The sequence below is a fragment of the Anoplopoma fimbria genome, chromosome 2 (genome assembly GCF_027596085.1).
Source record: "Anoplopoma fimbria isolate UVic2021 breed Golden Eagle Sablefish chromosome 2, Afim_UVic_2022, whole genome shotgun sequence".
In the NCBI taxonomy this organism is placed as follows: domain Eukaryota; kingdom Metazoa; phylum Chordata; class Actinopteri; order Perciformes; family Anoplopomatidae; genus Anoplopoma; species Anoplopoma fimbria.
This window is the reverse complement of record NC_072450.1, coordinates 9,549,388-9,562,860: the sequence shown is the minus strand read 5'-3', so window position 1 is coordinate 9,562,860 and position 13,473 is coordinate 9,549,388. Positions and strand designations below refer to the sequence as shown.

Genomic DNA, 13,473 nt, shown 5'->3' with positions numbered 1-13,473 from the left:
AAACACACACAGGAAAAAGGGCCATTTAGCAAAGTGGGCTAGACAGGCAAAGAGACAGAGACAAGGTTGAATGTGGGAATATATGCTTCTCCGAGTGCGAGTCCGCTCCCCCCTGGGCCTTTCAAACGGCTGAGGTCGCTGACATTCACATAAAAGCCACCCAGCAACGGAGAGAGCGAAACAGAGCGATACAGAGAGGGAAATGGGATTATTCGCACTTGTGTCATATAATCACAGCTACAGCTTGATAGATAAAGTAGAGTATGGGTTGGGTAGCATCATTAAATACAATGGGATTGTCCTTGTACCAGGCGTGTTAAGACACACTTAACTTGTCATCATCTTTGGACTTGGTGCACTTGGCAAAGAAAATGATTTTGACGGATTCTGTCTCGGCTGGATAACGGCCATCAGCTGAAGTTTATGAATTACTAATGGAGAAAACAGCTGTATAGCATGGGACTTTCTTTAAATCTCTAGTGCACACACACACACACACACAGCCCCGACGTTGAAAGCCGAGTAAGTAAAACAACAACAAAAGAAAAAAAGAAGCTTGTATTCGTTTTTAGAGCTGCAAATTAGCTTATAGGTGTAGTGTTACTCGCAGAGGACCTCAAGAGAGGAAATACCCATCCCTCCTCCACCAACCCAAAGAGTAAACTGAGATACACCGGAGGCAGTTTCAAAGGACCGAGCACAACTCTTGGAATCTGGAGCAGTGCCTATCCTGCAATGTGTGGTACGTGTGGCGGTGCTGCAGCCAGAGGAAAAAATGAAATAAATAAAAAAAAAACTAAACGGACCACCAGTCATCAGCAACAGTTTAATACCTGGGTCCAGTATTTTTGCAGTCCTTTACGCTGGAGTGCTCCTCACCTTCCAGCGGCATTAAACAGCCTCTTTCAAAGCCCCCACGTAGCAGTAAAACACGAAGCCCTGAGATGGAGCCAAGATAGAGAGTGTTGATGTGAGGTAGTGAAGCGCTGCGCTGCCTCTGAGTGAGGCTTCAAAGGGGGATCAGTTTTCACACATGAAATAAAGATCTCAGATAATCATATAGCGTAGCACAGTCTGACGCGAGACGGTCCCATTTATGGAGGGAGGGGAGACGAGGCCAATTTTCTTACAACACCTACAGACTGAGAGCCACAGCAAATTAATCTCTCTGCATTTCTCTTTTCACCAAACAAGATAAATCAGTGTTTGTTTGTTTTTTTTTTACACTGAGACTATCTGGCTCATCATCACATGATGCATTGAGGTAGTATCATGAATTTGCTCCGGTAGAACAGACGCTCCGGTCTTAAGAAAAATGCCGGAGCTTTACAGAAAATCAAAGCGAAACACTGATCTCAAGAGGCGTCCTCAGTGCCAAGAGGAAGTCATATCTGCTGTGTTTTATAGTGCAATGTTTATGACTTTGATAAGAAACTCAAGTCCTTTCCAGAGGTCACAGACTGATCAGATCACATGCTCCGTTAACAAAACTATCTGGTGGATGCTTTTAATCCGAAGAACCTTTCACGTTTGATTTTTTAAGAACAAATATGACACTGAGCTGAGCAGCGTTAGTTCACTACGCAACAAAAACAATTGTCATTAAGTGGTTAAAACCTTCCAACTTTTAAAACCATATTTAGGCCCCAAATGGACACGAAGGCTTTCTCATCTGAGGCTCAACTGCTTTGTTTGACTTCATTTTTCACCATCTCTAGACAAAAGGGCAATACTTGAGTTGAGGGGGACGACAAACTGGATAAATAATTGGACAAGAAAGTCCTTTAACTTTGCCGACCGAAGAGGACCAACGTGTAATTTTTACGTCTCAGAGGCAACATCAAAGACAGACACCTTCTCTGCAGACACCCCTCGGTCACGGCACACCCTCTTCTCTCCCCGCACCCCAGGAAGGAAATTATAGCCGAGGAGTTAGAATCCATCACCAGGCGGGTCGGAGGGAAGCTGCTCTGTGATTAAAGTGTGCATGGTCAGCAACACCAAGACCGGAGGGGTTTGAGCAGACAGTACATGCCAGAGGGATTACCGTGTTAACTGTAGTTCACCGCACAGGTCATGCAGAGATTCTCTCCACACACACACACACACACACACACACACACACACACACACACACACACACACACACACACACACACACACACACACACACACACACACACACACACACACTAACACCAGGTTGAAGAAAAGGCCCTGCATACAGAGGAGGTGTGGTTCAGTAGACTTATTTTGTGTACTATATATTAAGTCAAGTACTGTGTGTACAGTTCAAATGTACTCTCTGACATTGCTGGATAAGAGTTTGCAAGGATGTGAGAGCGTGTGTGTGTTTATATTAATGTGTATGTGTGGATTTTTTAACACGTGTTGTTTGCTATCTAATTTATATATATATTTTTTTATTTTTGATTCCTTCCTTTTGTCGAGCCACAGCGAACAGCCACCAGTCATCGCTCCGCGTCAGATTAACATTGCAAACACTGCTGGTCACATTACCTCACCCACATCAAAGGCTGCCTCCTGAAAGGCTCAGTGGAATATTAGCAAAGATTTACAGCCTTCATCTCCTCGCTTCAGAAACACGCTGATCTGAAGTAATCTCCCTCCCCCTCCCTTTTTTGTGTTTTATGTGTGAAGTTGGCCAACACTTTAATGACCCATTTACAAAACTTTTACACCTGCGAAGATAAGCTTTTACAACTGAGCCAGCCCCTCGGCGCACTAAACCTTACCTGTTACTCAAGGTAACAGCCTTTATTAGCTTCTGCAAAATATGTAACCACAGCAATTAACATGTATCACAGCGTTTATCTCGGAGAGACAAGCAGAGGGAGAGGATCCAAGGTGTCAAGATCAAGAGCGTGAACTGTATGATCACCCCTGCAGCAATTTAGATACACCAGTAGATGAGAGTGCTTTCATCTACAAGAAAGAACACTGGGCATCAATCATAAATATTCTCTTACTTTCCTTTTAATCTGTTTGTGAACATTAGGAAAGGACAACACTACCTGTGATGCACGCACTGTAGCTGTGCACACTCTTCACATTAAATGAGACCACTACTATTACTGCTAATGCTAATTATTGTCATCATGAGTTATTGTCATCGTCTTGGGCTCCAAGGTAACATCGCTCAAAAACAACCAGTAAAACGCAGGCATTAAGGGAACATGTGAACCGACACGACCACCTCTGTTTTTATCCTTTAGTTTCTTTGGGAGTCAGAGACTTAAAAGGGGATTCTGAGCTAGAGGTGAATCCCTAAAACACATTCTCCTCCAGCCAATGAACTCCACTTTGGGACCTTGCATTCCCAAGAGGAAGCCACGGTTTGGAAGGGAATGGAGACAGCCTGTCGCTTGGCCTTGATTTGCAGATGGTCTCCGCCTGCCAAGAGTAACAAATCACAACATTATGGCCCCTCTAAATTCAGAGTGAAGTTCAGGTCCAAAGAATGAGGGGGAAAAAAAAGACAGGAGAGTAAGAGAAGAGGGGGTGGGGGGGGGGCCATTTTGCAGAATGACACACCTCATCTCAAAAGGAAGTGCGGTTAGTACAGCAAGAGGATATCTGACCCTTCATGAAGGAAATAAGTTTCTCTGGGACCTTTAACTTCATGGGCCAAAAAGGGCAGAGCAGTCCTGCTGAGTTGGCATGAGCTTTCGGTGTGTGTGTGTGTGTGTGAGTGTGTGTGTGTGTGTGTGTGTGTGTGTGTGTGTGTGTGTGCCATTACTGTTAAATGGGATGGATTATACATTTTAGAATAGTTGGCAACATGCCTGCTTCCATGTGTGTTGTGTTTAACAGCGAGTGTGCTGCATTAAGTCTAGAGGGCCTAAGTAATTAGTCAAAGCTCTCTTTGAGGAGAGACAGTCCTTCAGTCGTCTGGGTGGCTTCAGACGCCAGTCTCAAGTGCTGCAAAGTGTGGGAGGAACAGGGTTTTAGCCAGGAAGTCTACCTCGAGGGCAGCAAGAAAGTGACAGGCACTTAAATCTTCAACCGCAGCCAAATGAGGAGAAACACCTCTGTGGCTTGTCTTATGGGAAGCTAGAAGTAAAAATGGGTGATCTTTTCATGCTGAGATCTTTGCTGTTTTTAACAACATTCAATTGTGTTTTTAAAATTCAAAAGATTACATCTACAAAACATTGCTCTCTTGTAAATAACCTTAGAGAGAAGCCACAAGTCTCAAAGTTTGAAGTTTTTCTTTAACTGAAAAAGTCCAAATTCAGATTTAAAGTCCTCTCTTTAATGTGGTTTTCATCAAGCCAGGACATGTTAGATTACAAGCTGAAGCGCATAAAATAGATAATATTTTTAATCATATGACTATCCGACCTACTGAACCGGTTATGCAAGTTGTCAGGGTTTCATTGTGATTGCAGTTCTGTATTCTACATGTGATCAAACCACTACACACACACTGACGGAGGAGCAAACTGTAGATGAGAAGATGTCATAAAAAGCTGAGTTATGATCAGAACTTTACAATTCCTCCAACATCTATAACAACCAGGCCCTTTTTATTTATTCAAAGCAAGTCTCTAAACCTTGTCATTGCAATCGACAGCAGAGCTCCATGTGGTAGGTGGCGGTTATGAAAACCTCTGACGTGTGCATGTTGACCAGATGTAACAGACCTCAACACCAAGGAGGCCATTCCTCCTCTCTGTCTATGCACACACATACTGTATCCATACACTCATACACACACATAAGCACATATACACACACGCACAGCATGTTTGGAGCAGACATCCTGCCAGCCACAAGCCACCACCTCTAAACAGCCCTCACATCTGACCTTTTTAACTGTAGTTACCCAAAATCTCTGTAATTACACAGTGTGTTTCAACTTTGCAAGTAAACATCGCAGCAGAAATAGACACTTCAACTACTATATACACGTGCGCTGGTGCCAAGGGGACGGTTTTCTATTCATAGCTGACTGGAATTAGTGGCTTGTGTCGATGCTCACCATCATGAATTTGCAGCAGAGTAAGTTACTCAGTTGCAAACAGTGACTAAGTTCTTCTAAAAAAAGGTGCTCATACACAAATTAAAGAAACGTAAAAAAATACACACAACTGAGAAACCAGAAAACTATATGAAAAAGCTCAGGCAATTCACTATTGGTTTCACAACTGTATTGCGTCTTGAATGAAAGTGAAATAATCATATCATCTGCATACTGACGGCAGCAATGATATGGAACACCACTAATGAGTAATTCAAAGTTAAAAGTCATATCCATAAAGAAAAAGAATGCAGTGGAGAAAGATGTGTTTATGGTAAAACACAGAAACACAAGTCTAAGCAGTGGTTTCAACCTTTTCGAGTCGCGACCCCCACGGGATAATCAGGTAGGGGTTCGCATTTTGAGTGATTATTCTGAATGCTGATAATGATGATAAAAAAACAATTCTTTGTTCGTGATAAGTTTGGTTTAGTTTGAACAGCTAGCACCCAGTGGTTGTCCAATGTGCTCCAGATACCGAGGATTTTTGATGCGTTCCGTCACTTTCTCTCACCCACTGACCTGTCGGAAAAAACCCTGTCAGAAACGAGCACGCACACTTTGACTTTCCCAAACACACTCAATAAAATCTATTTCTGAGGCACATTCTATCAGTGATACAGAAAATGTAACGTATTATTTTTAATATGTCATTTTCTTTTTTTTTTTCTCCACAACCATCTAGTAGTTCTCTTGAATACCTATGTTGAATACACTTCCTGTAAGTCGCTTTGGATAAAAGCGTCTGCTAAATGACTGTAATGTAATGTAATGTAATGTGCCCCCCAAGAAATGATCTCGCGACCGGAATTCACTGCCCAAAAGACTAACAAAAACCTTTGTCCAAGGATGTTGGTTTTTTTTCCAAAGTTGAGCAAGAAACTGGGTGGGATGGGGTGGTGGGTTGCGAGGGAACGGGCAAATGCTCCTTTAGGGAGCACAGGGTCTGCCTGCTCCATTGAGAGTCTACAGGGTGAGGTCGTCTTTAGGTTGCGGCACCTGTGGAGCATAAACACACCGTGGGGAGGACAGCTTTCCTTTCAGCACGACCGCTCCTCTGTTTAGCTTTCCTTCTACCAAAAACATCCCCTAACAGACAATCCAGACCTCCTCCAGCCCTGGCGCCAAAGGAAGACCTGAAGTGCCCTGGAACCTCTGTCTGTGGGAGGCACAATGCTCGCCCAAGTCTGTTTATCTAAATACACTTCCTCCATTCGCTCCACCTCGGGTGGCCTTAGAGCCCTGGTCACCGCAGCGCTCCAACACAAGGAGGATGAACACAACAGCAGGGCTCATGGAAGCTGCGGAGTCCACCACTGGTGCTTCCCTTACGACCAAGTTTGTTAAGAAAAACAAGTGGAAAGGGAATCACGCTGGGACCGTGCGTCTGTTAGCACTGATAAATGTATTCACATATTAGGGTAAACAAATGGGAAATGTGCCTGTGTGCTTCATGGCACATGAGTGTGTGCATGTGCGCACTCTCATGAGAGCTAGATAGCAGTTTTATGCAGATGCTGATCACATCCTATTTGAGAGCCACTTTGAGTGCTCAGTCAAATTATTCAGCACTTACTGCACGGGCCAGAGCGCAACCCGCGGGGGAACCTGATAAACAAACAAGAGAGAATCATTCAGGGTTTAAACACTTAAACACCCACTTCAGCAGATCCTTTTAAGTGGGTGATTAAAATGGGCAGAGGAGCTCAGCGCCACCGCAGGAGCCCAAGTCACCTAGAGTTTCTCCCAGTCCCACGCACGGACACTCAACCCTGTCAACCCCAAACCTATAACACACTATTCTTAAGTTCAGAAGTATAATTAGCATATTTGGGGACGGGGCGGATACATCATCATTTATTTCTGTGTGCATTAAGTGCAGACTGATGAAATCATACATACAAGCATGCATACACCATGTGACAAACAATTACTCAATCAACTGTGACTACTGATTTCTGTTCCTCTCACTCACTTAATCTACTGAATGATTTATATCAAAGTGCCTTGTTGTAAAAGTCTTTTATCTATCATATCACATGAAAGATGGACTCGATGGACTAGTGCAGTGCCCGTTTTAACTGGGACAATTGCTTAGCCTCTGGAAGTGCTGTTTGCAGCGTTGACGAGAACCGCCCCTCGCTTTGACTCCACGGAAGCGAAGAAGGGTTCGATTGTAGCGTTATATTAATTCACACGGAAGCACAAGGTAATTGCGGTCAATGAACCGCGGCCTGAGAAGGTCCACTGTGGACGACATGCTCGACTCCGTCTGCAGAGCTCCTGAAGCTGTGTATTCAAAGCGTTACATGTCCAAATCACATTAATGCCAACACCGTGCATCCTAGGGTCACCAGCAATACACCCTCAAGTGTGAAAGACAAAGACACACACACACACACACACACATACCTACAGACAGGGAGATTTCTTGCTTTATAGTTGTTTTTTATGCGAGTATCACACTATTTATAGGATTTCAGTAGGCAGATACTTATCAATTGCAAGCCATTTCAATGTGAGACCACTTTCAAAGCAAAGGAAATCTAAATAGCCAAACATCCTAAAAATATAACCATTTCTTAGAATTGCGAAATGAATGCCATCCTTAAGTGTGAAATAAAACCTGCCAGCCTAAATGCATCTGTGAAGGGGGGCGGTGAGAGACACTTTGATCAACAGCTATCCGTATACTGAGCATATATTTGGGGAAACAAAGCAAAATCTCAGCCGCTAATCCTCTGAGATTTAGAGCACATTCCCCCAGAATCCTTTGATCTCTGGAGTGCATCCGGACAGCTGACTCCAGACTGCACCCGCACACGCTCGTGCATGAAAAAGATTTGCACATACAAGTGCGTCACTTCATTCATACCATTAAGATGACAAGTGACATGGTTGTATTTCCAATGACACCTTTAAGTTTTGACTGATGCCATTACAAGCTTTAAAATTCATATAACAAACATTTTATAGCACTTGGTAAAGAATTTGGAGACAACTAAACTGAACATATTCCAAAATGAAAATCAGTAAATGGTATGTGATGTATGATAGCTTTTGTAAAATACATAGGAGAGATGGAGAAGAGATGCTTTAGCACAAAAAAAAATGTCTGATCGAATGTCTGCATGCCCCCGGGGCTCTACCTTACTCTAAACCACTGTCACTCTTTCACAGAAAACCTTTTCCGAAAGGCACCATTCACACAAAACCGAGAGTTGTCCGCTCTGCATTGTCAAACATGAAAATCTCCTCCAGCTTTTAGTAATCTAGGTGACACATGAAGCCGGATGTGACACTAAAGCCACCTGCATTTCCTAAAACCTCCCAGTCCCCCAGCTACGTTGACGTCAGCCCAAGACTTCCACTCCATCTCCTCATGGGAAAATCAAAAACAATCACAGAGCCCCTCAATGGCCAGGTGGCTGCCCCCTCCTCCCCATAGGCCAAAGGCTTTTCTTCTCTTTAGAGCGTGGCTCCAAACTTTTTTTTCTCCCAGCCTCTTCAAAGGGCAACAACAGGCCCCTCGGTCCCTTGGGAGCACAGAGGGGGTAGAGCCCGGTGGGGAGAGGGGCATACGTCACACGGCACGCACAAGAGGCCAGCCGGTGGGAAAAGGAAAAAACGCACAGGGAGAGAAGACAGAAAGAAGGGGCGAGAAAGAGGAAGAGGAGTCTGCATTTGAAAGGTGCTTTCAGCTTCTGGAACAAGGGCGCTCGCTTTGTGAAGACGACAAGGAGAGAAGAAGCACGACAGCAGAAACGGAAGACGAGAGGGGGCACAAACCCTGCCATGTCTTTTTATCAGACTCGGAGGCTGAGGGAATGCGTTTAAAAGCTTTAGGCCTACTTTCAAAAAGACCTTTCTACTAAAAAAAAATCAAAGGGCTAGCAACCAACTGCGAGACAAGAGGGTTGGGGGCAGAAGTTTTGACTGTGATTCACTTTTGAGTTGCATTCTGTCATCAGACGTACCTTTGCTTTTTAGTCTACGCTTCCAAACAAGTTGAGCTGAGTTGAGGCTCAGTTTGAAGAAAAAAAAAAAATATGTATATATATATATATATATATATATATATATATATATATATACATATATATATATATATATATATATATATGTGTGTGCTTTGGAATTGTGAGAGCAGCAGCTTGTGGGAGATTGGAGCTGGCCTTTACGACGCAGAGGGCGGGGCTTCACAGCAGAGGAGGAGCCGTCACTGTCACTACTGACACCTCCCTGCATGGCCCACTTCAATCTCAGTCTCATTTCATCAACCACAACCAACTCAGGGCCACAGGGTGAACGCAAGAAGCAGATGGAGACTAGGAGGGGGAACGAGGAGCAGAGGAGAGAGCCAGAGGGAGGGGGGAGGGGAATTTTAAGAATAGAAAAAAGGGGAAACCTTGAGTGGAATAATATTCTTCTTTTCAGTTACTCTTGACATGCTACAAGCATAACGGACTTTTATTTCTTGTGATGTCAAGAGAAGCGACCCTTAAAACTAACCAACAGATACTTGAACTTTAAAGTCATAAGTGGGGAGAACCTTATTGATGCCTATGTCAACAACATCATTCTATAAAGTGCATGCAACATATCAGGTTTCTGGGTAGGTGTAGACACTTTGCTGTACACAGGGGAGAAAGTGTGCCATGAATGGATCTCATGTGTTGAGGGATACACCTGCCCACACCACTCACTCACTGCCAAGCTCAAACAAACTTCATCCAACAGCAGCAGAACTGATGAATGGGTGTGGAGTCGGCATGGCAACATCATTAAGATCTCAATTGCATCTTTATGTCTCCCATCTTTCTGTGCATGCTCGACCACCGTTTCGATCTAAAACCATTAAAGAAGGATATCTGCCAATCTTTTAAAACGATGACATGTAGGAAAACGGCATTGTTCCTGCAGGGAATATGGTTTGGAAAAGATCAGATCAAAAGAATTCCAAGCGTGGACTCCCTGCTGTTGACACCCGACCCACATTCTCCTGGACCCTGGTTCAGCTGGGAGGGGAGCTCAGAGAACAGGGGCTATAAATAACTGTCTCACCAGGTATTCTATACAATATAGCCAGCTTTAAAAGCCAAAGAGAGTTGACATACATTCTCTCAACTAAGAGGTTGGCTTCTGTTTTTATTTGATAAATAACTTCTTCTCACAGAGCGTAAAAACTTCTGATACAAATGAGGCCTTCTTGCAGAGGGCTTCATTTAAATAACACTTATTCAACATTTGAGATCATTTAGATCATATATAAACTTTAAAGTATGTTTTTGAAGTAAAATGACTTTCACACGTGGAATTTATTGCATAAATGCTCAGGAAAAATGTGTGTCCTGCTTCTTCATTAGCTTTAACGTGCCAGGAAACCAGAAACAAAATAATGAATGTTTGTTTTTGTGGTATAAATGTATGCTAATTGCAAGGTAGCAATGTGGTTTTAAATGCATAGCTTGTCATAAGCGTGTGAAGCCTACTCAGCACATTAGCAGTGACGTAAAAGCATGGCTTTTCTGCTGCAACAGCGTCCACATTCTCCTCAAAATAAACACAGTTTCAGGTGTTTCTCTGAGAGATTTCCAAAGATTCGCCCGGAGACAAAAGCCTGAAGTGAGCGGGGATCATGTTACTATATGAAGATGTTTATTGCAGCTTCGGGCATATGTCGGGATTACCAACTTTGAGTGTGCCACCCTACCGACACATGTACTACACTCAATTGTTGGCACGTCACTATTAATTGCCATTTATAAAAATGACCACTACCCCTCTCAGCACTAACTCACCATGGTAAAGCAATCAAAACTATCTTAAAAAACACCACGCTGCAGAAGACAAAACAATGGTGGACTTTGGACCTGACTTCGGGGGGGAATCAGTAGAGACATGTCTGCTTCCTTAAACTTCCTCAAGTTTGATGCATGCCTTCATGAAAATAAATCCAAATAACAACGGCTCTATTTTTCTCCAAGAACTCATCTACAGTTGTGTCTTTCTTGCATGATAATCACTTTAAATGCAAAGTGTAACATGACATTTACACAACAACTGCTGCATGCTGTATGAGCAAAAAATCATAAAAAAAACAAATTAGAGGGAAAGAGAAGAGAAAATAAGAGTGATGATTTCAACAAGCAGCTACATGCTAATGATGATAGGATTCCAGATTTTAAAAACAATGAGCGACTTAAGTAACTGTCACCGATTTTAAAAGGGAAAATCATTCCACAAAACATCCAAACAGAGCACTACAATAGGTGCTCTAAAACACGCCTGGATCTGGGCCGCATTTGATGGACAGATGCATTTTGCTCAAAGTGTCTGGATTGAGGCTGAAGGAATTGTTTTTCTTTTTTTTCCCCTTCTTGATGGGCTCCAATTCCCCAAACATGCTGCCTTTGAGGAAGGTCTCACTAACCAAAGAGGCTTAAGGCTCCTCTGAAGCAATTCCAAAGGATTTCCCTACTTGACAACAGCGGCACAGTGTTTACGGCGATTGCCAAAATACAAAACAAGCATGACCTCCAACATTTCTCCCCAGCCTTTACAATCCACACTTGTCACCAGACTGTCACATTGCAATGCTTTCAACTCAGGCTTGATCTATTGTTCCCCTAAAAAAAACAACCCAAAAAACATCAACCTCAGATGAGTGCATTGATGGAACAAGCATTTGTTCCCACATGAGCAGGAGGAGAGAGGTAACATTCAGTCTGTCACAGTGAAACAAAAAGCTATGACTATGTGTCAGAGTGAGCATGTGTGTTTGCAGTTATGTGTTTATTTTCAACTTAAATACAGTACCAGTCGAAAGTTTGGACACACCTTCTCATTCAATGTAATATTTTTTTTTTCTACATTGTAGATTAATATTGAAGACATCCAAACTATGAAGGAACACATATGGAATTATGTGGTAAACAAACAAATGCTCAACAAACCAGAATATGTTTTATATTTTAGATTCTTCAAAGTAGTTGAATGAGAAGGTGTGTCCATACTTTTGACTGGTACTGTATATGATTGATTGTCAGATGTTACATTTTTCACTCTTATTAAATCAGAAAACATCTATATCTTTGCAGTCAACATTAATATATATACATTTTGGCCACTATAATTAAAAGTGTGTCCACCGACAAAGCTTTTAAGAAAGTTTGACTCTTTAGTGCATTAGAAGGGCAATGGACAAACCAGAATATGTTTTATATTTTAGATTCTTCAAAGTAGTTGACTATGAGAAGGTGTGTCCATGAGAAGGTGTGTCCAAGCTTTTGACTGGTACTGTAGATGATTGATTGTCAGATGTTACATTTTTCACTCTTATTAAATCAGAAAACATCTTTGCAGTCAACATTAATATATATACATTTTGGCCACTATAATTAAAAGTGTGTGCACCAACAAAGCTTTTAAGAAAGTTTGACTTTTTAGTGCATTAGAAGGGCAATGGACAGAAAAAACGCTGGAGACTACATTTTAAAACTACTTATTGAAGCGCACAGTAGGAGGAGAAAAAAAACGACACGATTTAACAATCTCCTCCAACGCGCCTCCACTATGACTAGGTGACCCCGCCGTGGACAGGCTCGGACAGGCTCGTACTCACCCGTGCGGTCAGCCCGCAGCTATTCTTGTGGTGACAGTCCCGTTGCTCGAGGCGAGAGCTCGTGCAATAGTATTTCTGCTTCACGAGCCAGTCGTCGATCCCCTTCCTCGCCAAACAGGCGTTGACTACAAAACTGTCGCCTGCAAACAAGAAGCAGTGCGTTATGAGCGGACTACAATGTTGCGTTCATGGTTTCCATAAGCGGTCCATCTTCAAAGAGTCGGGGAAAAAACTGTTCAAAAAATATGACTTTTATTGTAATGTTTTAATTTAAAGGGGAATAAAAATATATATATAAGCGCTCTTACCTTCTGGACTCTCCCTCGGTTTACAAATAGCGGCTTTAAAAGGAAAAGGAAAAGTCAGAAGACAATGATCAGTGTTACTGGAAAGTATCGCAGCACCAGCAGAAGTATTGAAGCTGTTATTTCTCTCATGCACAAAAAAATAAGAAATCTTACCATGTTTCGAGTGCAGTTTACCCATTTCTATGCATCGAGTTGGAGTTTAAAAAAGCATCAGAAGAATATAATCCAGAATTAATCCAAAACAAAAAAAGAAACCGGCTGAGAGATATCCAGAGAGCGGACTGCGCCGTGCTCAGTACAGGACCGTATGACCGGAGAGAGCCGAGCAGCCTTTGATCCAGAGCGCCTCCGCTGACAAGACACACACACACACACACACACACACACACACACACACACACACACACACACACACACACACACACACACACACACACACACACACACACACACACACACACACACACACACACACACACACACACACACACACACAC

The 13,473-nt window shown here is 42.8% G+C and overlaps 1 protein-coding gene across 1 annotated transcript in view; it reads right to left on the bottom strand.

Annotated features, from left to right (window-relative positions):
* The window catches only part of nkd1 (NKD inhibitor of WNT signaling pathway 1), a 29,040-nt gene extending 15,886 nt beyond the window's left edge, over positions 1 to 13,154 (bottom strand). Inside the window, exons 1-3 of the mRNA XM_054619968.1 lie at positions 13,130 to 13,154; positions 12,977 to 13,009; positions 12,669 to 12,808 (exon numbers count right to left, since the gene is read on the bottom strand). Of these exons, the coding sequence (XP_054475943.1) occupies positions 12,669 to 12,808; positions 12,977 to 13,009; positions 13,130 to 13,154 (198 nt within the window). The remainder of the gene's footprint in view (positions 1 to 12,668; positions 12,809 to 12,976; positions 13,010 to 13,129) is intronic.
* Positions 13,155 to 13,473: the final 319 nt, after the last annotated feature.